At 35.5% G+C, this 24,080-nt stretch overlaps 1 protein-coding gene across 1 annotated transcript in view; it reads right to left on the bottom strand.

Annotated features, from left to right (window-relative positions):
• LOC134853917 (dynein axonemal heavy chain 7-like) overlaps nucleotides 1–24,080 on the bottom strand; it is a 96,509-nt gene that overhangs the window by 54,910 nt on the left and 17,519 nt on the right. Inside the window, 19 exon segments of the mRNA XM_063869883.1 lie at nucleotides 305–401; nucleotides 3,263–3,522; nucleotides 3,966–4,145; nucleotides 4,661–4,843; nucleotides 5,160–5,306; nucleotides 6,113–6,801; nucleotides 8,298–8,460; nucleotides 8,833–8,941; nucleotides 9,175–9,505; nucleotides 12,925–13,116; nucleotides 13,361–13,606; nucleotides 14,601–14,814; nucleotides 15,271–15,680; nucleotides 15,832–15,973; nucleotides 16,535–16,726; nucleotides 17,030–17,059; nucleotides 17,061–17,283; nucleotides 17,690–17,887; nucleotides 20,401–20,528. Of these exon segments, the coding sequence (XP_063725953.1) occupies nucleotides 305–401; nucleotides 3,263–3,522; nucleotides 3,966–4,145; nucleotides 4,661–4,843; nucleotides 5,160–5,306; nucleotides 6,113–6,801; nucleotides 8,298–8,460; nucleotides 8,833–8,941; nucleotides 9,175–9,505; nucleotides 12,925–13,116; nucleotides 13,361–13,606; nucleotides 14,601–14,814; nucleotides 15,271–15,680; nucleotides 15,832–15,973; nucleotides 16,535–16,726; nucleotides 17,030–17,059; nucleotides 17,061–17,283; nucleotides 17,690–17,887; nucleotides 20,401–20,528 (4,134 nt within the window).

Here is a 24,080-nt window from a genome sequence, read left to right as displayed (position 1 = left end):
AAATGATTTTGTCTTATGAAAGTTGCGCTCAAAATTGGATGCAATCAACAGAAAGAGAAGTCAACGAGAAAATGTAGCTGGCAGTAATCATTAGAAAACATACGTAATTTCTCTTACAGAGCCCAAGTATGTTGTTTTTATTCTTTCCATGGTACTTCAATCTGATTGGCTGAAACTTCAATCAAATTTAATGATTGTGCTTCAACCAATAAAAATAACTTTCGCAGCCGACTTTTTCTCAAATTTGGGCCATCTTAGAAAAAAGTTAGAAATTGGAAAGAAGAAGGTGTGAGTTGATTAGAACCTCCTTGATGAATCTGTACTCGTAGACTGACCCCTCTTCAGGGAATGACATCTGGAATGGCTTCTCCGGCGCCTCCACCGTCTCCAGAAGATGGTATCTTGAACAAACACGGGGTTTATCAATGATGAGTGGAGCAAAATTTTGCACTTAGACATAAATGATTCAGGTGACTCTTATCTTGCTTGCTACGAATAGAGTACCAAAAAAATGAAAGTTGTATTTTAAAACGCACCACTTGCGATCTCACACAAACATAGCATTGCAAACTATCGTGCAGAAAATGAGACAGAAGGCTTATCAATTTCAAAAAATACCATGACCAGTGTTGGAAAAGCTTTAAAAAAATTTGAGCGGCAACTAAGCCCACAATACATTAGAGGACACCAGTTGAGCCGAAAACAAATTTGCTGAGATGAAAAGTTTTGAGCCATGAAGCTTTGAAATTTTACACCTCCTTTAGGAAATATTACATATATAAATCTATTTTTGTCCAAACAGCACAAAATAAGGTGACTAAGCCGATATAATAAAATTAGAAATCATTTAAGCCATTGATTTCCGGGAATGTTGTTTACCGCAAATTTAAGTATGGTTCCGGATTACAAGACACTTGCTCTCGCAAGCGTAACAAAAAAGTTTTGGAACTGATTTAATGATTCTGTTAGACAAGTTGTTGCACGGAGAAAAACATGTTCCGAGTTGATATTGCCTGCTAAACGCAAGCGCATAAAACAATTTTAAAAAATCGCGATAAATAGCAACAAGACTGCTCGTATCAGGACGAAGCCCTAAATGTTCCGACTGCCTTTTAAAGTTTATGGAGCAGTAACAACCTAAAAAAATTAAATGTATTTTATTACATTTATTTTTTTTAGGTTATTACTGCTCCATAAAACGAATTTTTTTTAATTAGAAATTTTTTATGAAATTCATCTCTCCACACGTCATACAAAAAACAAAAGGATAGATTTCGCTCCTTGTAAAAAATCAATTATGGCAAATAAGCTTCTTTCAACCAATTTGAAACGATTTCTAAGATGGATTAAATCTCCGCTTACACGTTAATAGCGCGAAATATATCGCACGGTAATTGTCCCAAATTGGCCATAATGGCAATCTTTAAACCCCCATAACTTTACAAAAATAATCAAATGTGAAATGTCTTTTCACAAATTTAAGCTCAGGACAACAATACTTTTTGAATGATATAAAAAATTCCGTCAGAAATGGCTAGTTAAAAAGTCGAAATTTGTCTGAAAAAAAACCCACCCCGAGCACAAATATTCCGTTACTTTCGCATCGAAAGTTGGAACAATAAATACACAATAAATAGAGATTTTCCTAGTGCTAATGATCATTACACAACAAATTTAGTAATTATAAATCTTGCGATCCACAAGAGATCTTGTCCCCGTAAATCATTGTTCTTAGAATGATAAATTTAGTAGGAATGGCCAACTTACTCAATTTCTTGAAAATATAAGTAAAACTAAGATCTTTTAGATTAAATAGTAATTAGCTGGAGTTCATTTCCAGTACGATAGTTCTTTTTTTTTCTATTAGATTTCTTGTAAAATTTTTTTGATTTTTTCGGAATCCTTTTTTCGTTTCAGTTTCCGTCGGTTCAATTTTTGTTTTTATTTAAACCGCTATTTATATTATCTGTTTCGGTTTTTTGATAGCTTACTTTCCCAACAAGAGTTTCAATTTTGTTTAAACAGTTTTTACTACAATTGAAAGCCCTGTTATTTGTAAACTTACCATGTCTGACTTTGAATAATTTTATTTATTTCAATATTTTTTTTTCAAGCATATGGTATATTTTTACGCTTTTAAGTGCGTAAGTAGGGATGTGTCGTAAGACTTAAATAGGCCAAATCTTTTTCATGAGAACAACTTTGTTTTCGGCTCAACAGGAGTCGGCCTAAATCTTGTTGCCTTAGGTGGCGCTTGGTGAAAGATTTCCACTGCTTTATAGGATGTTTATGAACATCATTCAAACAATACGAATGAGAAATTTTTGTAGGTGTTTTTTTCCGGGTTATTTTTTGAGCAAGTTTTTCAACCTAAATTTTCAAAAAATTATCGACTTCCGTCTCTTTTTCTATTCACTACCCTCTGACGCAAATTTTCTGATGTACCACAAGTGTTGCGAAGCTTCGCTTCACATCTAAATATATACTAAATTCTTAACACAACTTTTTCTCCTCATGAAGAAAGAACTGAATATTTCCTTTTTCATTCGTATTGTGGGCGTTAATCATGGCATAAAGTCTAAATGAGAGACAATTTTCAACCAATAAACAGCCTGTAAACTGCCCAAACTTGAGTGATTTTAGGATAATTTCTAATCTCGTTTTGGAATAATGATTCTGATTGGGAGAAAATAAGCCTGAGAATATTGATTTGTACATGTTATACGACAAACTACATGAAAAATCCTTGTTATACGCATTATACGAGAAACGATAGCTCAACTCTAACATGCGTTATACAAAAATTTCTTTGAACCTGGCTAGAAGCTCTTCATCTTCTGTTAAAACTGACTGGATTAAATTTGTTTATGCAAGCTAGTAGAAGTGTTGTACGACACAAAATTGTCTGAGAATTCAATTTTTTGGAAAAAACAAACTCAATTTTGGACATTCGATCCTTTTGTTATTTTTTTAATGAAAAAAAGTCTGCCCCTTTTACCATGGCAAGGAAAATATTACCGTGTTTCATAGCATCGAAGTCCGAATACAACATGCTTTCAAATTGGAGAGAATTGTCATTCGGTACCGCGTCAAATTTAAAATATTGAAAAATTTCACTGCAAAAAAGTCTTGAGTACAGGATGGACCAATCTGAGTACAGGCGGGACCGGCCGCGGCACAATGGATGACACCCCCTTCGCCCACGATTGGTACTGCATTGAGTAAGACCTGGGGTAGGGAGGGGGGACATTAAAAAACTTACAGTGACTTGCTGCCTTCGGTCAAGGGACCTTCCGTGATCTCTCTCAGCAGTTTGTTAAAGTTAGTCCTTCCAGGCTGTTCAGTTATGCTTCCCCCTACCGACCAGACGAGGGAGAAGAAGAAGATGCCCTCCATCCACAGATAGACGTCTCTGTCCTCAATCGCTTTGAATGAGGCTTCGTTTTGGAACTCGTCTATTTGCGACTCGAACAGATTGATGAGAGCTTTGATCAAATTCGCATCATTTGTCGGAGACAGCTCCTAAAACGTTAAACACATCACTTTTCGACGTAAGTTTCAAATACTTGATTCTTTAAACATTTTTCGAGACATATTGTCCAGCTAATGCACTGTTAGTTGACTTTTTTTTTAATGTACTTTGCTTTCTCGTGTTCTTTTGAAACTCTTTTTGTGGTGATTTTGAAGTTCATTGATCAAAATCAATTTTTCAGGCTCCCAGAATTTCAAATTTGAAAAATAGTAGATCGTGAAAGCTTTTTGGATTTCTTTAATATTTAAGTTTTATATGATTTGACGAAAGCATTCACGCAATAGGCTGCAGTTTTCGGCACTTATGCTACAACTATTCAAAGAAATAGAAAACAAACGCCCGTTTTGCTGAATAAACTGAGTATTAGGGTGTTGGCTTGTACAAGGAGAAAGAGTTTAGTAGGAAAAGGGCGGTAGTAGCTAGTAATAGTGACCTTGGCTCCACTTTTGCGGACGAACTGGAGGAGTGCGGGACAGAACCTGTCGAACATGTCCAGGATAGTCTGTTTGTGTACTTCAGTGAGAGTGGGGGGAAGGGTGTTGAGCCAGGACAACACCAGGGGTCTCCATCCGAGCAGAGAGGGCTCCATGTAGATCATACCACACCGGGACACCTGCAAAAGATAGGTTACCTCACACAGATTTCACACTACACCTTCTGAAGCCAATTCAGATCAAGTCACACCTGCTTTGCCGGCTACTGTTGCCATTGCCAAAAAAAACGAAAATCGTAAAAACGCCGGCAGAACTTTTCGGCAGTTTATAATTTTTAAATAGATCAATCAGCCTGGCAGCATTTTTTTAGGCGGGGCGGACTCATGCTTCTAAGGGCCCCCTTTCGCTATAGTTCCTTGCAACCCCTCGGGGATGTTCGGAACAATTTAACGTGAAATATACGCTTATTGGAACTAAGACGAAGTGGCCAGTCCCTGCGAATAGCAAACACGAAATTGGTGGTTCGATGGATGATCGATTGATGAAATTAATCCAATAAGTATAATTGATCCCTGGTCGACACTCTAAATGTTAAACTTGTGTGGAAGTGTTGAGTTTTTTTTTTTAATTATTCTTTTAACAAGCAGTACAAAATAACAGTTGTCTTACTGTTGTTAACAAGCAGTTGTCTTACTGTTGCTGGACTGGCGGCTTCCAGATCCATGGGTTCGAACATCATGCTCATCTGGGCACTCATCTGGATAATCTCGCCACTCATCAAACAGAGTTTCTTGTTGTCATCCAGCACTGTGTTCATGTTCTCAATCCAGATTGCATCCACTGGACCGTCGAAGATCAACCACTTACGCTCTGGAGTCTACAGCAAAATGGAAACTTAATTGTGAACAACTGCACTTCAAAGCATGGTATTAATAAAATATAACAAATGCAAAAGGGCCAACACGACCTTTTAAAAAAGCCAATGACATTATTAAAAAATGACAAGACTGCTCCTATCAGGGCAAAGCGCTGAATTTTCCAACCACCACTTAATAACTTGTGGAAAAGATTACTTTTAAACCAGCCAAAAAGACATCTAGTTTGAATGACGTCATTATTGGGCTGGAAGATGACATGTTTCAGATAAGTGAGGGGCAGCTGGCGAATTTTGAATAATGTGTTCTGTCTTCTACCTGGGAAGATGCGAAGTTTCTGTATGAGACTGCCAGCACACCATCACTCCACTCGTGGGACACTGGGTCGAACTGGCCATACAACTGGCCCATAGTTATACTCTTAGGATTGATCACTGTTATCAACACCTTCTCTTCGCCCTGGCCCTAAAATGAGGGCAAAAAAGAATGAGGGCAAACATGTAGAAAACAATTTAATTTTTCCGCTCAGAGAAGTCTGAAAACGGACCAGAAGGTCTCATGGCTATCTCTCAGGCTAATTTTAATGGCTGTAAGTGCGGTTTTATAACAAGCACTACTGGTATGATAGCCTGAAAATAATTTATTATTATTATAACGAAGAGTTAATTCGGGTTGCAAGAATGCAAAAAAAAACGTCTTTTACAAAATTTTGCCGCAAACATGATTGTTCGCTTTGTCTTGAACGACTAAAACACTGTTGTTGTTTTTTTTAGATCCAAAAAACCTTTTGAGACTTTTTTAAGGAAAAATTTTACTAGGCGGAAAAATTTTACTACGTTTCTTGGAATTTAGTTGAAAAAATGCGACTTAGTTCGTCGAGAAGGGATCGAGCTACTGATTTTCAAGGCTCTCACGTGATTCTAAAAGGAGGAGATATGAAATGAATGCTTTAATGAATATGAATCTAGTTATTTCTAAAATGAAGCTAGGTTACTTAGACTTTAAGATTACCATTTAAACAGGAACTGCGAATACATTTCAAATCTACGAAAAATAAAGAAACTGGTTAAAATACATTTAAAACAAACTTCAAAAAGTTTAAATAAAAGCCAATGTGATTGAGGACTCGTTTCAGCATCGCCATTTATGCAGTCAAATTTGTGAAACCAACAATTTTAAGGACAACTAAAATCTTCTCTTAAAAATGTTTTATGAAATCAAATGGACCAAGAACGCTAAGAGCAATAAAACGTAAAAAGATGCCAGCTTACTTTTTCATTCATGGTGCCAAGAGCCTCCGCCAGCACCTTGTAAGCCGAAGTTTTTCCACCAAACGGCTCCCCCACAATCATGAAGCCATGTCTAACTATCATCATCTCGTAAATCTGCAGAATCTTGTTCGCAAAACTTTCCGTCATTTGCAGGTTCATATTTTTGCAGTGGAATTCAACTGCTTCCATAATGTTGCCGTAATCTGGTTTCGGCAGTTCGATTCCTGGAAACAGATCGGAAGTTATTCCGCCGAACAGAGGTAAGTCGTGTGACAAAAACTTGGGCAAGTTCACGTCCTTAATCGACCTCAACATCAGAATCTGTTCGTCTTCCTCGGGGTATTTCAGTTTCAAATTTCCAGCGGCTGTCAGCACTGACTTCACAGCTCGCATTCCGTAGTCGTAATGATGTTGATTCGACAGTTGCTCGGAGCAGAGTCGGTAAGTCGCGACAATCTTCACAGCCAGAGCGCGAGCGGAGACGAAACCACACGAGTACAATACAATCTCGGAGATCAAAGCGTAGTCGGGAACCATCATTGCGACTGGTCGGAACAGGGCTTTCAGGTTGTCCGGGAGTTCCGATCGTCCGGCGTATCCGGGATTCATAGTAATGAATACAGCACAGGTTGGGTTCAGTTTGAGCTCGGTACCCTCAAAAACGAGAGTATCTCCGCCAGAAGCAATTCCTGAATAACAATTTTGTTTCAACTTTCAAGACTACAGACAAAAAAATTGACCGAAACAAACGTTGCTCCAATATGACTGCAGATATTAGTGCATTCCTTTTGAGTTCAAAAACTTTGTCGTTTACTTTTGGAAAGTTTAAAGAAAAAGTCGCATTTTTCGACCGCACTTTTACCTTAAGTAAATATTCGTCAATTAAAAAATGATCAAGCAAAAATATTATAGTCAAAAAGTATCAAAGTTTAATTCATGAGTGGGGTTTATTTAATACAACCCATCTGAAAGTTATACCCTAAATAATGACTATTCTGGACCAAGTGGCCAGCCGAAATCAAGCGACTTGAGAGGAAATCCTGCAATGTAGAAGTTCAATAATCAGTAAGCAGAATTTCGAACAATGTTACAATAGAATAAGGAAGTAGAAAAATGTTTTCAAAAATATGTTGTTGTTCCGACTTTCGATACGAAAGTAACGGAATATTTGTGCTCGGGGTGGGTTTTTTTTTCTTCAGACAAATTTCGACTTTTTAACTAGCCTTTTTTGACGAATTTTTTTTGTATCATTCGAAAAGTATTGTTGTCCTGAGCTTAAATTTGAAAAGATATTTTACCTTTTATCATTTTTCGTAAAGTTATGAGGGTTTAAAGATTGCCATTTTGACCAATTTGGGACAATTAACGCGCAATATAATTCGCGCTATTAACGCGTAAGCGGAGATTTAATCAGTCTTATAAATCGTTCCAAATTGGTTGAACGAAGCTTATTTGCCATAATTGATTTGTTACAAGGAACGAAATCTATCTTTTTGTACTTTATATGGCGTGTGGGGGGATGATTTTCAAAAAAAATTTCAAATTTTAGAAAAAAAATTTCATTTTATTTTATTTCATTTAATTTGTTTATGTATTACTGCTGCTCAATAAACCTTAAAAGGCAGTCGGAACATTCAGGGCTTTGCCCTGATACGAGCAGTCTTGTTTCACTTTTAAATTAATTAAAATTTTTCACAAATGTTCTGTTGCGTCTGACTTTGGACATTCAAACATTAATTACAGAGTGTTATCGATCTCAAAAACACTACCGGACACTTTAAGAAAAAAAATCTGCAAACAGGCCGACAGAATTAAAGCCGATAATCAGAATTAAAGCCGATAAACAGGCCGACAGAAACTCAGCCGAAATTTTTGTCAGAAAAAATCATATTGTTCAAAATTGCATGCGTAACCCCCCACATAGGATCCACGATAGCTATTTAAGTAGTGTTTGCAACCATGAAGCCAAAAATCATCAGCAAAAAATAAATAGCGAAGCTTTATATTTAAAATACAATGGTTTGCGAACAATTTACTGAGAACAGCCGCTTGCGTACACCTAGATTGCAGTTTCGATCCCCACTTTATAGTTTTTTTTCCATAAATTGGTCTGAATAAAGCGCGAACAAAGCAAATATATCTTTCACCTTCTTCGAAAGTCGGAAAGAAATTATCCAAAACTCACCTCTCTGAATGGTGAGAATCTGCTGTGCGACTACAGATAATACTTCCAGATCTATCCTGTTAAACTCGTCAAAACAGGACCAGGCGCCGCAAGAAGCAAGCCCTTTGAAAAACTTGCCCAGCGCAATGTAGTCCAGACCATCCGAACAGTTGAACACCACGCACTGGAAACAAATTTCCGAAATTTGAAAAGAGTTAACGTTTCAAATACTTTTTTCGAAAGTTTTGACAAAAATTCGTTTTTTTTAGCACGCTCTTCCTTCCCTCAAATTAGGCATATATGGCGCCAAAGGCACCCACCAACAAAAAATTTTAGGGTTGGTAAACCGAAAATTGATTTCGTAAATTAGCACTAAACGGTGGGGTAAGGGTTCGAATGATTGAAGGAGAGCGAAATAATTTTGTTCCTCCAAACTTTTGAAAAACAGTATGCACATGCTTAGTTGAATTTTTACTCTTTTCACAAAAAATACTTTCAAAATTGCCTTTTCTAGGGACCGAACATTCATTTTTGTACGTTGTATTCCTCTACAAACCTGTTTTGCAACTGCCTTTGCCAAATCCTTCGTGGTTTCCGTTTTTCCAGTTCCTGCCGGACCCTCTGGCGCACCACCCAAGTTCAAGGTCAAGGCTCCGAAGAGAGTCCTGTAACATCAAATATGTTAAGCTAGTTAACTATCCAATGGCTCATTAGTTTTAATCTTAATCTATTTCTATTAAATTACTAGAGTTTCCGTTTAAAAATTAACTCTTGAGTTTCTGACTACGTTACACACTAAGCAGCTGCACATGTCCAAAAAGTATGCGAGGGCAAAAAAAAATCTAGTATTATTCTTCTAATCCCTAAAATTGTGAAACGGTAGAAGTGTAATATTTACCTGTAGCATCGATCTGTCAAAGGAGTGATGACTAATCGAGGCGAGTTGCCAAGATATTCGTATCCATAAGGCAACATGGAGTTGATCATCCTCGTCATCATGTTTTCCTCTTCCCAGTAGTAGCGAAGCTGCGAGAGCCACTTGAAGTCATTCGGATCCGAGACGTCGTCTTGAACTAGAGTCGCCAGCACGTCACGAGCGTGCACATCCAACACGACTAAGGCGCCGAGTGTGACTCGGTTTTGAGTGGACAGTTGACCTCGAACTCTGATTACGATTTCTTCAATCTGCTTATTGTTCTGTTCGAGGTATGCTTGTCTGGCATCCGGGCCTATTTTATAAATTCAGTTGAAATTTCACCTTTAAAATAGAACTTTAGGACTGTTTTTTTTTAAATCAAAATAATCAATATAAGTTGTTATATAATTAATTAAATTGCAAATACAGTGCTGATTTAAATTATCCGGACAAAACGAACAAAACTTGAATTTTCAAACGCGTTTTTCTCAAATTGGGTTAAGATTAGACAAAAAGTGAAGAGAACAAAAATTGCTTAGAATTTCACCAAAATTATTATGGTGTCATTTTTTCTCCGAAATTCCTAACAAAAATTTTACCCCCAAAATCGGTCAATTTGGCTTTTTTCAATTAATCAAAAATTACGCTGAAACTACTTTGTTAATTGATGAGAAAATTATATCACAGGAAGCCCCTTACGCAGCTCAAGAAAGTTTAAGAAGGGTTAAATCTCCAAAAATTTGCGCAAATTGTTTAAAATTTATTTTTTAACAGAGATTCTGGGTTTTATATAGTAAAAATCACATTTATTGACTATCAAGTGAATTTTTTTTCTCTTATACTGGTTTTTGGAGATTTAACCCTTCTTAAACTTTCTTGAGCTGCGTAAGGGGCTTCCTGTGATATAATTTTCTCATCAATTAACAAAGTAGTTTCAGCGTAATTTTTGATTAATTGAAAAAAGCCAAATTGACCGATTTTTGGGGTAAAATTTTTGTTAGGAATTTCGGAGAAAAAATGACACCATAATAATTTTGGTGAAATTCTAAGCAATTTTTGTCCTCTTCACTTTTTCTCTAATCTTAACCCAATTTGAGAAAAACGCGTTTGAAAATTCAAGTTATGTTCGTTTTGTCCGGATAATTTAAATCAGCACTGTAGAACAGCTTGCCTCACAGTTGCGAACTTTCAAATTTTGATATATTAACCAATCAGAATCAAGCATTACGCTCAATTTTTTATATGAACATGAGCAAGGCTGCTCATACAGTGCTGATTTAAATTATCCGAACAAAACGAACAAAACTTGAATTTTCAAAAGCGTTTTTCTCAAATTGGGTTAAGATTAGACAAAAAGTGAAGAGGACAAAAGTTGCTTAGAATTTCACCAGAATTAATATGGTGCCTTTTTTTCTCCGAAATTCCCAACAAAAATTTTAATCCAAAAATGGGTCATTTTGGCTTTTTTCAATTAATCAAGAATTACGCGGAAACTACTTTGTTAATTGATATGAAATTTATATCACAGGAAGCCTCTTACGCAGCTCAACAAAGTTTAAGAAGGGTTGAATTTCCAAAAATTTGCGCAAATTGTTTAAAATTTATTTTTAAACAGAGATTCTGGGTTTTATAAAGTAAAAATCACATTTATTGACTATTAAGTGAAAATTTTTTCATTTATACTGGTTTTTTAAGATTTAACCCTTGTTAAACATTGTTGAGCCGCGTAAGAGGCTTCCTGTGATATAAATTTCATATCAATTAACAAAGTAGTTTCAGCGTAATTCTTGATTAATTGAAAAAAGCCAAAATGACCCATTTTTGGGGTAAAAATTTGGTTGAGAATTTCGGAGAAAAAATGGCATCCTATTAATTCTGGTGAAATTCTAAGCAACTTTTGTTCTCTTCATTTTTTGTCTAATCTTAACCCAATTTGAGAAAAACGCGTTTGAAAATTCAAGTTTTGTTCGTTTCGTCCGGATAATTTAAATCAGCACTGTATAAGTGTAAAATAGAGAGAGCAATTCATATGACCTTTAAGGTCGATGACAGGTTTTGGCTTAAAAAATGTTCATAAAAATTGAAAAAAATTGAAATAAAATTTTTCTTTCTTCATTTTATCCCCCATTCGCTATGAAATAACCATAATGTGCAGAGGATAGCAAATTACATGATTCAATTTGCCGCTGACACTTAACTGGGACGTAATGGAGCGAGCATAATTTCCCAATTTGAATTACAACAGTCAAAGTAGTCGCAAAATCAAATCCCTATAACTTAACAAAAACCTATAAGAGTTTAGATATTTTCAATTTTGAGCTCCATGAGTAAATATCATTCAGATGATTTTAAAAACGCGCTCAAACATGGCTATTTAAAAGTCGAAACTTGTCTGGAGAAAAAAATACCCTTGCAAAAATATTCAACCACCCTAGCACAAAAAATCTACACTTACTTCAAAATTCGGATCTATAATTTCAGGAGCATGAATCACATTATAGAAACCTTTTACATTTCGAGCTCGAGGCACCAATATTTTTAGTCAAGGGAGATGGAACTGCAACTTATAGTTTTGAAGCAATGAAGTCCACAAAAACTTTTTCACTTTTCTTCCAAATTTTTAAAAAAAAAAACTTTTATAAATCATGGTTCAAATTTTGACAAAAGATGGACAAAACTGCCGCTTAAAAAATGGCCGGATAAAAATTTTTTAAAAAGTTTTCATGGCTTCGTTTGAGGGCGTCCGAGATGTGTTCTTGGTGTGAAAAATTGTTGACATCAGAAGGAGTTTGAAGCTTTGGATTTAAAAGTATTCGTTGGAAAAAGAATCTAAGCTAGACGCTCATATAGTTTAACCTTTACATAAAGAACAGAAAATTTTTAAAGCTCCTAAAGGAAAATTGATGAAAAATTCAGCATTTTTTTTAGTAAAATACCAAATTCATTTTTAATTTCTTTCAATGTGACGTGAAACTATATGAGGGCCTAGCTTAAAACCATACCAATGAATAAAACTTTCCAATGAATAAATTTAAAACCAAAATTTCGAACTGCTTCTGCAGTTTACGGGTCTTTTTTGGCACCAGTTTACGGATCTTTGACACGCTCGAAAAATGGCCAAACAGCGCTTTGAAAACAAATTTTTACAGATTTTGATTAAACAAACAAACAAGTTTATGCATCCGACGCCAACATTTCAACAGTGAATCACTGTTAGTTGCAGAGAAAACCGACAGAAACGTGTAAAAGTTTTCGTCCTTTTCTTTTCAACTTCTATATCTCGTGAGTCAATCAAAATTAAAATGACCCATATTAAAATCCGTCAAAAACTTGACACAGAGGCGAAACTGCAAATTTGCAAACACGCAACAAAACTGCAAAAATGCTCTAAAATGTTCAAAACGAGAAAAAAAGGTGCGAAAACATAAAACTGATAAACAATCTGTTTAATTCGGAATCAAACCCCCGGCCTAAAAACTAAGAGTATCACGTCCTAGCATCTGCCCCAAGAGTTCTTAACAGTCAAAAACCAGCCACCCATAAAACAAATACAAAACTATAATGCTATGCAGCAAAAGTAAACCAGATATGTTGTTACTGCAGCAAAATTGCAACCGAATTCATCAGTTTCTAGTTGCGACTTGGTTTGGAAAACACAGTACATATCGTGTAAATAAGAAGTTAAAGTTTGGCTGAAGAAAAAAACACCCAAAAAATTAAGTGAACTATTACCTTTGGGTAGAGCATTGGACACTTCTGTGGTCCAGTAGAGTTGGGAGACACAGAGAACTGCCTGCCCGCACCATTTGACCACCCAGTCTATCCTGGGAGTCTCGACGTAGTCGGCCATGGATTCGATGACTGCTTTGCGAATAGAAGTCAACATGTCTGTCTCCAGTTCAAGCAGCCATTTCTCCACTTGGCCTAAAACACAACACAGAATACAGATGGACGAATAGCTTTTTTTCTTAGCTTAATCTGAATTCAAAAATTTTTTAAATCATAAATTCGCTCGAGTCCAAAATCAATGATTTTTGTAGGTATTTATTTTTGTAAAAAAGTAAACTGAATTAAAAATTAGCTTTTTTATTTGTTTGAATAGAAATAGCAATTAGCTTTTAGACATAATTTTTAAAGTGAAAAAGAGTAATTTGTGAGCTTTGTTGACCTCTTGCTTTCGAGGTGCTGATGACCTCTTTCAATTCGACAATCTCATTCTCCGAACTCTTCATATGTGTGATGTCCAAGTTCTCAGTGAAGCTCAACTTGGCGATTCCCTCGAAGCACTTTTTCAGATGTGGCTGCACCCTCGTTGGATCCTTCGTCTCAGAGAGGATCTCCAGAAGCTCGTCATTGGAAAGGAAAAAGAACCGAGGGAAGTAGAGACGCTTCTTCTCCAAGTACTCGTTCAGCCCTTTAACAATCATTTTGAACTTTATTTCAGGTAGTCAGAAGTTAAAAGAAAAAATTGATGAAAACAATGGAGATTAAAACTTATTTCGGTAACTTATTTCTGTATTTCGGAACCCCGACGACCCAAAATATCTTTTATCATTAATTCATGAGACTATTATCGGAAGACCTGTCAAAAACTTTGCAAAAGCGTCATTATACGCCAAAAGAAAAGTCTCAAAATTAACAAAAAATAATACTTACAACAATAGCAATACAAGTGCTTGACCGGACAAAATTCCGACAAAATTGGAAACTTTAAACGCGTTTCCTAATTTTGGTTGGCATAAGAAAAAAAGATGGGACAAAAAATTGCTCAGAATTTAACCCAAATAAAATATTGCATTTTATTTTGCAAAACTCCATCCCAAAGTTTTACCCTAAAATGGGTCTTTTTTTGGCTTTTTAACCGATGAAAAATACGCTAAAGATTCCCAGTGAAATGTCGAGCAAATTATATCAAAGTGAGACTCTTACCTAGCTCAAAAAAATTTAAGAGGGATATAACCCTAAATTTTGTATTAGAAAAAATATTTATATTTGATAGCCATATTTTTCAATTTTGCAAAACAAAACACCAATTATTTATCAAAACAGTTTTTAAATAGTTTTGCGCAAAATTTTGTGATTTTACCCTTCTTAAACTATGTTGAGCTACTTAAGAGTCTCACTTTGACATAATTTGGTGGGCAATTAATTGACTGAGTATTTTTAGCGTACATTTTATCGACTAAAAGAAGCCAAAAACGACCCATTTTTATGGTAAAACTTTGGGATGAAATTTAGCTAAACAAATTGCATCATATTTACTCTAATTAAATTCTACACCATTTTTGCTCTGATAATTTTTTGTCTAGGGTCAAAGTCAAACAATTTGAGAAAAATGCAATCAAACCTTCCAGTTTTGTTGGTAAATTTTAAATCAGCACTGTAACTAACTGAGAACCCCGACTGACCTTTGAGAATGAGTTCGAGGAACTCGTTGTTTTTCTTCATCTTCTCCAACATTTTGTCGATCGTGGTCACTGCCAGCACGTGGCGGTCATTCATCACCTGTTTCATAAGGTCCCTCCAGGTCTTGTCCACAGTCGTGAACCTCCTTCCCTCCTCTGGCATTTGGGCCATGATGTCCGGCGAACTGAAGATGGGTTCCAGGTACAGCCACGTGGCCTAAAAGTATGAGTATGAAATATTAATATTCAACAGAAGCAGTTATTTGTATGTACCACAAGCAAAAAGGCGAGGAAAACGAAATATTAACATTCAACAGAAGCAGTTATTTGTATGTACCACAAGCAAAAAGGCGAGGAAAACGAAATATTAACATTCAACAGAAGCAGTATTTGTATGTACCACAAGAAAAAAGACAAGGAAAAAGGGTTTCGATGTCATAATACGTCCTTTTGCAAAAATTAATTCGTTATTTTTGCCCTAATTCTGACTTATCCCGTTCAATTGAAAAAAAATAGAGAGGTGAAATTAAGGTAGAAAAAATGCTCCAAAAATATGATAATTGCTTAAAGAACTTCTTAATCATGTCTTTCGTTCAAATTGGTTGTATTCACAACATGATTGCAGTAAAATGATTGGCATCAAGTTCACTTTTTTGCTTTTTGTCTAACTAACCTGCACTTTAAGCCACTCGTCCAAAATCTCCTGCAGCAGAATCAACTTGCCCTCCCACTCTGTAATTTCGGCCTCAAAGGGCTTGATGAAGGGGGAGCCTCGCATGGTCTGCGTTTTCACGATCTGGTCATCCAGTAACATCTGGATGTCATCGATAGACGATAAAATGAAGGTTCCAGTTTCTCTGTAAGGAATCAGCATGAATTCAATCTCGTCCCACTCGCCCTGCATTTTAGCCAGGGCTTTTTCCAGGGCGAATTCTCGACTAGCAGCTTCTGACACGCCTTCAAACTGCTCCAGGAACGGTTCCAGTTTCATGTTGAGGAAACTCTGCAGTGTGTTTTCAGGTTCCGGGTTGACAGTGTAGCCCACAATCTCCGACACTTGATTCCAGTGGCGTTCGCGCATTCCTAAAAGTAACAGATGAAGCAATCGAATCCGGAAGTCTTCAATTTTTTTTTTCAAAAAATTAAAACTTAATCTGAAAATAGAAGCATGAAGTAAGACGAAGCCTTCATTTGTAGTTTTAAAAAAACAGGCAGAAACAGGCTTTGAGTTTACCTGGGTTGCAGAGACAGGAGATGAGCGGCATGTTTTCTTTGAAGTCGTCAATCTGAGATTTGACCTGAGAGGCCATCTGTTTGGCCGTCTGAGACTCCAGATTCTTTTCCAGTTTGTACATGCCTCGCCATAGATTACCCACCTGGAAACAAGATGGATGAAAACAAAAAAAAACATATAAGGTTCCAGGGATGATATTATAAACAAGTAATATTGTGAGAAACCAAAAGTTTTTCTAGTTTTTTCGCAGTTTTGTATACTCTTAGAAAAAGTACCAAGCTTCTTCCTTCGGCTTCAAATGAAACTACCTTTCGATACTAAAGCCGCGGTCCCTGCACAACAGAATCGACTCACTTTTTAGTGTATCAACATAACTATCACAGAAAAATAATTGGTAGAAAATCAAAATTCATATTATGGTATCAATCAAAACGCGCCACAGAAAAAACGGAGACGGGGAAGACTCGGCCTCTGTACAATTTTGATCAGAAATCAGTTGGGTGTGCATTAATAATCAGTTCGAAAAACAAATTCTTCTTTCCAACAATCACACTCAAAAAAGGAACATATCAAATTTCAAAAAAAATTGTTAATCCAAAAATTCAAAAAAAAATGCAAAAAAAGTTTTAAATCCAATATTTGTTTCATGTTTAACTACAAACAATGCGAGAAAGTATGTTTGTATTTAAAACATGTATTATACCTCCTGTTCGACTGTATCGGGGTCCACTTTATTGTATGGTCCATTGATCCATTGCTGGTGGAGGTCATTGAACTTGACGGCATCTTTGTAGAGATTGTAGTAGGGGGTCAATTTGGACCACAACTCCCCTCTTTGGGGGTAATTTGTAGTCTGCCACCCAAAAGACTCTTCCTCAATATTGAAAGCCTCGATCTGAAGTCCACACAAAAATTATTCAGCCAAATATCGCATTTTTTAACTTAATCGGTGCAATTTTCAAAACACGCAATTTGAAAGAACTCAAGGAACTCTTCACTTCTGATTGGTTAAATTTAAATATCAGCAGAAAAAAATATATTTTGAAGTGCTTTGAGTTGATTTTCTTTCTCCCTCGCTCAAAAAGCATAAGCTTTGGTTTGCATTAGAGTTTTTGTACCAGCTTTGTTATTATGATATTTGGAAAAGATTGTGAAAAAATATTTGATTTGGGATGAAAGTTTAACTCTTCTGACTAACCCTCTCTTGCGCTTCCTCCAGTTTCCTGCTGAAGAAGAGTGGCCCTTTTGAGGTACTTGCTGACCTCTCCCAAATCCCCGAGTGCCTGGAACTCCTCAAGAGTCCTCGCATGCACTGCTAGTTCCTCAGCGAATCTTTCCCTCTTCATCTTGAGTGCGTCTTCGTACTCGGACTGTTTCTTGTTCGCTATCTCTTTGTGCGATTCGAACACTTCGGGCATTCGCTCGAACCACTGGAAAGTGGCGTTGTTCAGTCTAAACAGAAAACGACATTTTTGAACAACAGTAATAACACAGTTTGAATCAAAACAGGCAGTTTTTTGCCTTAATATAACCAAGAACAAGACAATTTGGTTCTTATTTTACCGCCACAGCCTTGTGATTATCATCTTCTTGGCCCAGGCACTCTGTAAAGGAATTGACATTTTGCGGACAGAAAAAAACTTTTTTTTATTGTGGGGGGAGTTCCGCAATTTGATCATTTCTGATAAAATCATGCCGAAACACAACAAGCAAAAAAAAACATCTACATCGGCAACAAGTTTTGGTAATTAATTGCTGATTAATGCTGAACCTACAACTAAGGTGTTTTTTTTGCAGGGGGTGGGGTTGTGGAAAGGGTGTGTGGTTGTGAGTATAGCAGAGTGTAAATTGTGTTAACCTCATTTCCTGTGGCGATGATATGGAGTATTCGATGAGGAAAGCCAGTCTCTCGCCCGCCTGCTGTAATTTCCCCTCCAGTTCCAGCACCGTCTCTGTCTCCACCTTGTGCATGTACTCCTTCAACTCCACAAGCTCCGCAGTGTCCATGGGAGTAGACAAGGCCTTCTCCGCTATCTGCTCAAACTCCGCACACAATCTAGACAAAAAAAAAGAAATCATCTGGATTGAGGTTCGAATCTCGGACTCTTCAATTTTCAAAAACTCTTCGACAAGATCAACCTAAAAGAGTTTTTGTTCTTTTATTTGAGCGCTTTGGCTGCCATCTGCTGTGCCGTCTAAGTGAAAATTTTAATTTATCAAAAAGTGCAGCATTCATCGCAAATTCGGTATGACATAAGGCACGTCGAGAAGGTATGATATAAAAGAATTATTACTTTCTAGTTTTTCATTTATTACCAATAACTTGCAACTTACATCCCATTTAGAAAATGACACACTTTTTTTCCTGCAGAAAGTTGTCGGCTCTGAAAAATTGTCGAATCACTAAGATTTTGTACAAATCCAGGCTCAGAGGAGAAGCTGCGCTTTGCAAACACAAGCGAAGAAACGCCAAAACATGGCTTTAAAAGATCAAAAAAGAAAAAATCAAAACCTAATGAACTTTGAAAAAAAGACCTAAACTGGAATTGAACCTCAGTGCTCGGACATTCAAAACTGCGAGTCGACTGGCCTACACAATTGGGCCAATAACGTTTATAGAGACCAAAGAAAAGCGAGAAAAAGGCAAAATGAAGCTTCAAAAAGGATAATATAAAGCTGAATTATGCATTTTAAACAAACTCGCGAAGTATACTAAGTTTGAAAATTTCTGAGGTGGAATGTTTGTTATTTTACTGTTGTATATTATTAAACAGCCAGCTTTCTTTACTTCATTTGATGATTTAAATTTGCATCAACTGTGTAAAACTGTAAGTAATTGTATAATATTAGGTCGACTTTCGATACGAAAGTAACGGAATATTTGTGCTCGGGTAGTTTTTTTTTTCTTCAGACAAATTTCGACTTTTTAACTAGCCATTTATGACAAAATATTTTTATATCATTCAAAAGTATTGTTGTCTTGTGCTTAAATTTGAAAAAATATTTCATCTGTGATCATTTTTTAAAGTTTGTGGGGATTTAAAGATTGCCAGTTTGGCCAATTTGCGACAATTAACGCGCAATATATTTCGCACTATTAACGCGTAAGCGGAGATTTTTTTTGTCTTAGAAATCGTTCCAAATTGGTTCAAAGAAGTTCAATTGCCATAATTGATTTTTTACAACGAGCAAAATCTATTACTTAGTACTTTATATGACGAGCGGAGGGATGTTTTTCATAAAAATTTTCAAATTTTACAACTTTTTTTCATTTCATTTTATTACATTTAATTTTATTGTTATCACTGCTCCATAAACCTTAAAAGGCAGTTGGAATATTCAGGGCTTCGTCCTTACACGAACAGTCTTGTTTATTATTATTAAACACCCAGCTTTTTTTTTTACTTCATTTGATGATTTAAATTGGCGTCAACTGTGTAAATTTATTCGTAATCAAGTGTCCAAGCACACTCTTTTAAATAGCCAATTCAGCCTCATGTAGCACTTGCTTGCGTTTTAAGTTGAGAAAGTGACCTTGTAGTATCACCTTACACACGCTTGCTTACAAAAAAAAAGAGAAAGAATTTTCTACGTATGTCTATCAGCCTGTATGTATGTACGTATGCATGTGTATATGTGTATGTATGTATGTATGTATGTACGTATGTATGTATGTATGTATGTATTTATGTATGTATGTATGTATGTATGTATGTATGTATGTATGTATGTATGTATGTATGTATGTATGTATGTATGTATGTATGTATGTATGAATGTATGTTTGCATGCAAATATGTATGTATGTATGAATGTATGCATGTATGTATGCATGTATGTTTGTTTGTCTGAGACCGAACTCCTCCTGTGATAACAATTGCACAAACCCTGAAAAATTTACAACTACGTGCATATGAACACGAGAAGTGCTAGGAGCTACTTCTTTTTTTGAACTTCGCCCACCTTGCTTTAAAACAGGGCAGAAGAGGGTAGAAAAGTAGAGCTACGTGAATTAAATGTTCATTTTACAGTTGCCTTCTGTTGCTTAGAATTGAGCACGTGTATTATTTTGAACAATTCCATTTGTTTTTCAGTTTCAGTTAAGCCCACAGCAATCGGCTCTTTTCCAGTCCCCCCTTTGAGTTTTTTCGGAAATTTAATATATGAAAATTTATTTAAAATGACTTTTCATGTTATAAAATGCATTAAATCGTGTCAGCGTGAACAGGTGAACAAATTTTTGAACAGCTTTATTTTGAAATTTTACGAGGGGTGTGGGAAACTGGAAAAGAGCCCAACAATCAATAATACTTAAGAATGTGATAGTTTTGACTGTGCAGCAGTTTACTTCAGCTAATTTTTTCTATATTCGGTGTATGTTTTTCTCATTTTTTTTGCTTAACGCAATGAAATTGAGATAAATGTTGAAATATAGCAGCATTTCTTTTCTAAACACGTAATAGTTTTTGACTGTGCAAAATTTTACTCCAACAAAAATTTGATTCACGAGTTTAGGTACCAGGCCAAAAATGGCCATACAGCTAGTTTTATAATATTGTCGCAACTCACTTCCTGTTGGTCTCCATGTGGTCCCTGGATACTCTCTGGAGCAGTCTAGTAGACAGAGTGTCCACTCTACTGGCCATGGCTCTGATGAGATCACTGCACTGGATCTCAAACATTCCCAGTCGTTGCACCTACACAATTAGATAATCACATCACTCATTACGTAATTAACATCACCCTCAAGTGCCATAAACATGGTCTTCATATACTCATTTGTTTTTATCATGGAGCTCATCAGATCAGAAAATGTGCATTTGAGAGAAGAACATTCGGACTCAAATGAATAGTAAGACATCACACTTGTGTTACGTGTCAAAGAAGATGGAATTCAATTGATCCAGGCTAGGATCCATCATCATCAAAAATCGCACCCCCGTTGTGATGGCAATACACTTTTTTGTCAAACCTTACATTGAGAATCCAGATACGTAGAGAGGCTGTTTTGAACTTATCATTCAACGAACAATCTACGGTACCTTTTTAAGAGAAAGAAAATCATAATAGGGTCAATTATATTGAAAGCCTCACTGAATACAAGTTCATTTATTGTAAGTTTCAAAAAAATCGTTAACTACCAGAAAAATTGATGGAAAAATTGATGGATTTTAAAAAATCATTAACTGTCAGAAAGTATGATGGAATGTTTAAAAAAAAACAGCAAAACAATATAAATGCTCAGGGTGATTTTCCGTGAGACTAATTTTGCCGATCAACATTACAGCTTTCGACTAAATTTGTCTTAAAACCCAATAGAGATATTAAGGCCCTGAGCTCTTTTAGACAAATTTCAGCTGAAAACATCTTTCGTCAAATTGGTGAAGACGTTTAAATAAAGTATAGAATCAAATAAAGTATATAATTATATTATTGTTCCGACTTTCGATACGAAAGTAACGGAATATTTGTGCTCGGGGTTGGTTTTTTTTCTTCAGACAAATTTCGACTTTTTAACTAGCCATTTTTGACGGAATTTTTTTATATCATTCGAAAGGTATTGTTGTCCTGAGCTTAAATTTGAAAAGATATTTCACCTGTGATCAATCACGTAAAGTAACGGGGGTTTAAAGATTGCCATTTTGGCCAATTTGGGACAATTAACGCGCGATATAATTCGCGCTATTAACGCGTAAGCGGAGAATTAATCCGTCTTAGAAATCGTTCCAAATTGGTTAAAAGAAGCTTATTTGCCATAATTGATTTGTTACAAGGAGCGAAATCTATCCTTTTGTACTTTATATGGCCTGTGGGGGGATGATTTTCATTTAAAAAAAATCAAATTTTAGAAAAAATTTTTTCATTTTGTTTCATTTCATTAAATTTTTTAAATGTTATTACTGCTCCATAAACATTAAAAGGCGGTCGGAACATTCAGGGCTTCGCCCTGATACGAGCAGTCTTGTTTAACTTGCCATCTTCTTTTGTTTTCCTTCAAACATTTTTTTTGAAATACGAAGATATAAGTGTCAATGTTTGTGACAATTGCACATAGTTGGTAATTATTAGATGCGAAATGGATCTTTTCCTTTCTTTTTTAATCATACAAAAGGAAAAATTTAATTTTATTTTGAGCTCAGATTATCGATTTAATCTGCCAAAAGATTCCTGAAAAACTGCTATTTGGCTAATTCAAAACAAAAATTTATACATTAATTTCGATTCAGCTGATCGTATTCGTACAAAATGAGTTCTTTCCCGATAGATATATCAGTCTTTAATCATAAAAAAATAAGATACATTAGAGACTTTCTTTCGCGACTGAACTTAAAGGTTTCAACGCTGATAGCAGAACTCTTGTATATTCGTGTACAACTATGAATGACATATTCAATTTGTAGCCAAAAATAAACAAGACTGCTCGTATCAGGGCGAAGCCCTGAATGTTCCGACTGCGTTTTAAGGTTTACGGAGCAGCAGTAATAGCATAAAAAAATTAAATGAAATCATATAAAATGAAATTTTTTTTTTCTAAAATTTGAAATTTTTTTTCTTGAAAATCATCCCCCCACACGCCATATAAAGTATAAAAAGATAAATTTCGTTCCTTGTAACAAATCAATTATGGCAAATAAGCTTCGTTCAACCAATTTGGAACGATTTAAAAGACGGAATAAATCTCCGCTTACGCGTTAATTGCGCGAATTATATCGCGATCTAATTGTCCCAAATTGGTCAAAATGGCCAAAATGGCAATCTTTAAACCCTCATAACTTTACGAAAAATGATCACAGGTGAAATATCTTTTCAAATTAAAGCTCAGGACAACAATAGCTTTCGAATGATATAAAAAAAATTCCGTCAAAAATGGCTAGTTAAAAAGTCGAAATTTGTCTGAAGGAAAAAAAAATCCCACCCCGAGCACAAATATTCCGTTACTTTCGTATCGAAAGTCGGAACAATAAATTAAAATCTAAGTTCGCAGAACAGCCGTGAAGATTTTCGTAGCAACACGATTGCTCGTAGCAATGCTGTTCTAAACGAAGTTTCGAACACACACAAAGTTTTCAAAAAATTGAATAGCCCTGAATGTTCCGACTGACTTTTAAGGTTTATTGAGCAGCAGTAACACATAAAAAAAATTAAATGAAATAAAACAAAATGAAATTTTTTTAATGAAAATCATCCCCCCACACGCCATATAAAGTACAAAAACATGGATTTCGTTCCTTGTAACAAATCAACTATGGTAAATAAGCTTCGTTCAACTAATTTGTAACGATTTATAAGACGGACTAAATCTCCGCTTACGCGTTAACAGCGCGAATTATATGGCGCGTTAATTGTCCCAAATTGGTCAAAATGGCTAAAATGGAAATCTTTAAACCCTCATAACTTTACGAAAAATGATCACAGGTGAAATATCTTTTCAAATTTAAGCTCAGGACAACAATAGCTTTCGAATGATAAAAAAAAAATTCCGTCAAAAATGGCTAGTTAAAAGTCGAAATTTGTCTGAAGGAAAAAAAATCCCACCCCGAGCACAAATATTCCGTTACTTTCGTATCGAAAGTCGGAACAATAAATTAAAATCTAAGTTCGCAGAACAGCCGTGAAGATTCTCGTAGCAACACGATTGCTCGTAGCAATGCTGTTCTAAACGAAGTTTCGACCACACACAAAGTTTTCAAAAAATTGAAAGTCAAGCCTATTAACCATACTTCCATGCACTTATAATGCTAGTCAAACAATTCCATTAAAATTGTCTATGAAAAATTGCTTGTCATACAATTCTCATTTATGGGAATTGTGTGAGAGCATTCTTTCATACAGAAAATGTATCATCACAGATCGAAATTGTACGACTAGCATTCTTTCATAGAGAGATTGAATAGCCATATTTGGGAAAAGTAACTTTAAGATATGCCAGAGACTAGACCCAATTCTACGTAAAAGAACCAAAAATTACTGTTTTGAGTTTAAGTCAGAATTTTGTGCAAGTCATACTGAATAATATCTGTAATTCAAATGATTTTTTTTTCATATGATAAAAAAAAATGACCATATATGATAAAATCTAAACTGATTTTTTCAACGTAACATCTCTCTGGCCATATACAAAAAGTTATAGTTATTATATACAAACTGGATAATTTCCTTTCTTTTTTTAATCAAATCAAAGGAAAAACTTAATTTTATTTTGAGATCAGAATATCGATTTGATCTGCAAAAAGATTCCTGAAAACCTG

Source organism: Symsagittifera roscoffensis, chromosome 9 (assembly GCF_963678635.1).
Source record: "Symsagittifera roscoffensis chromosome 9, txSymRosc1.1, whole genome shotgun sequence".
Classification (NCBI taxonomy): domain Eukaryota; kingdom Metazoa; phylum Xenacoelomorpha; order Acoela; family Convolutidae; genus Symsagittifera; species Symsagittifera roscoffensis.
This window is presented reverse-complemented; position numbering and strand designations above follow the sequence as displayed.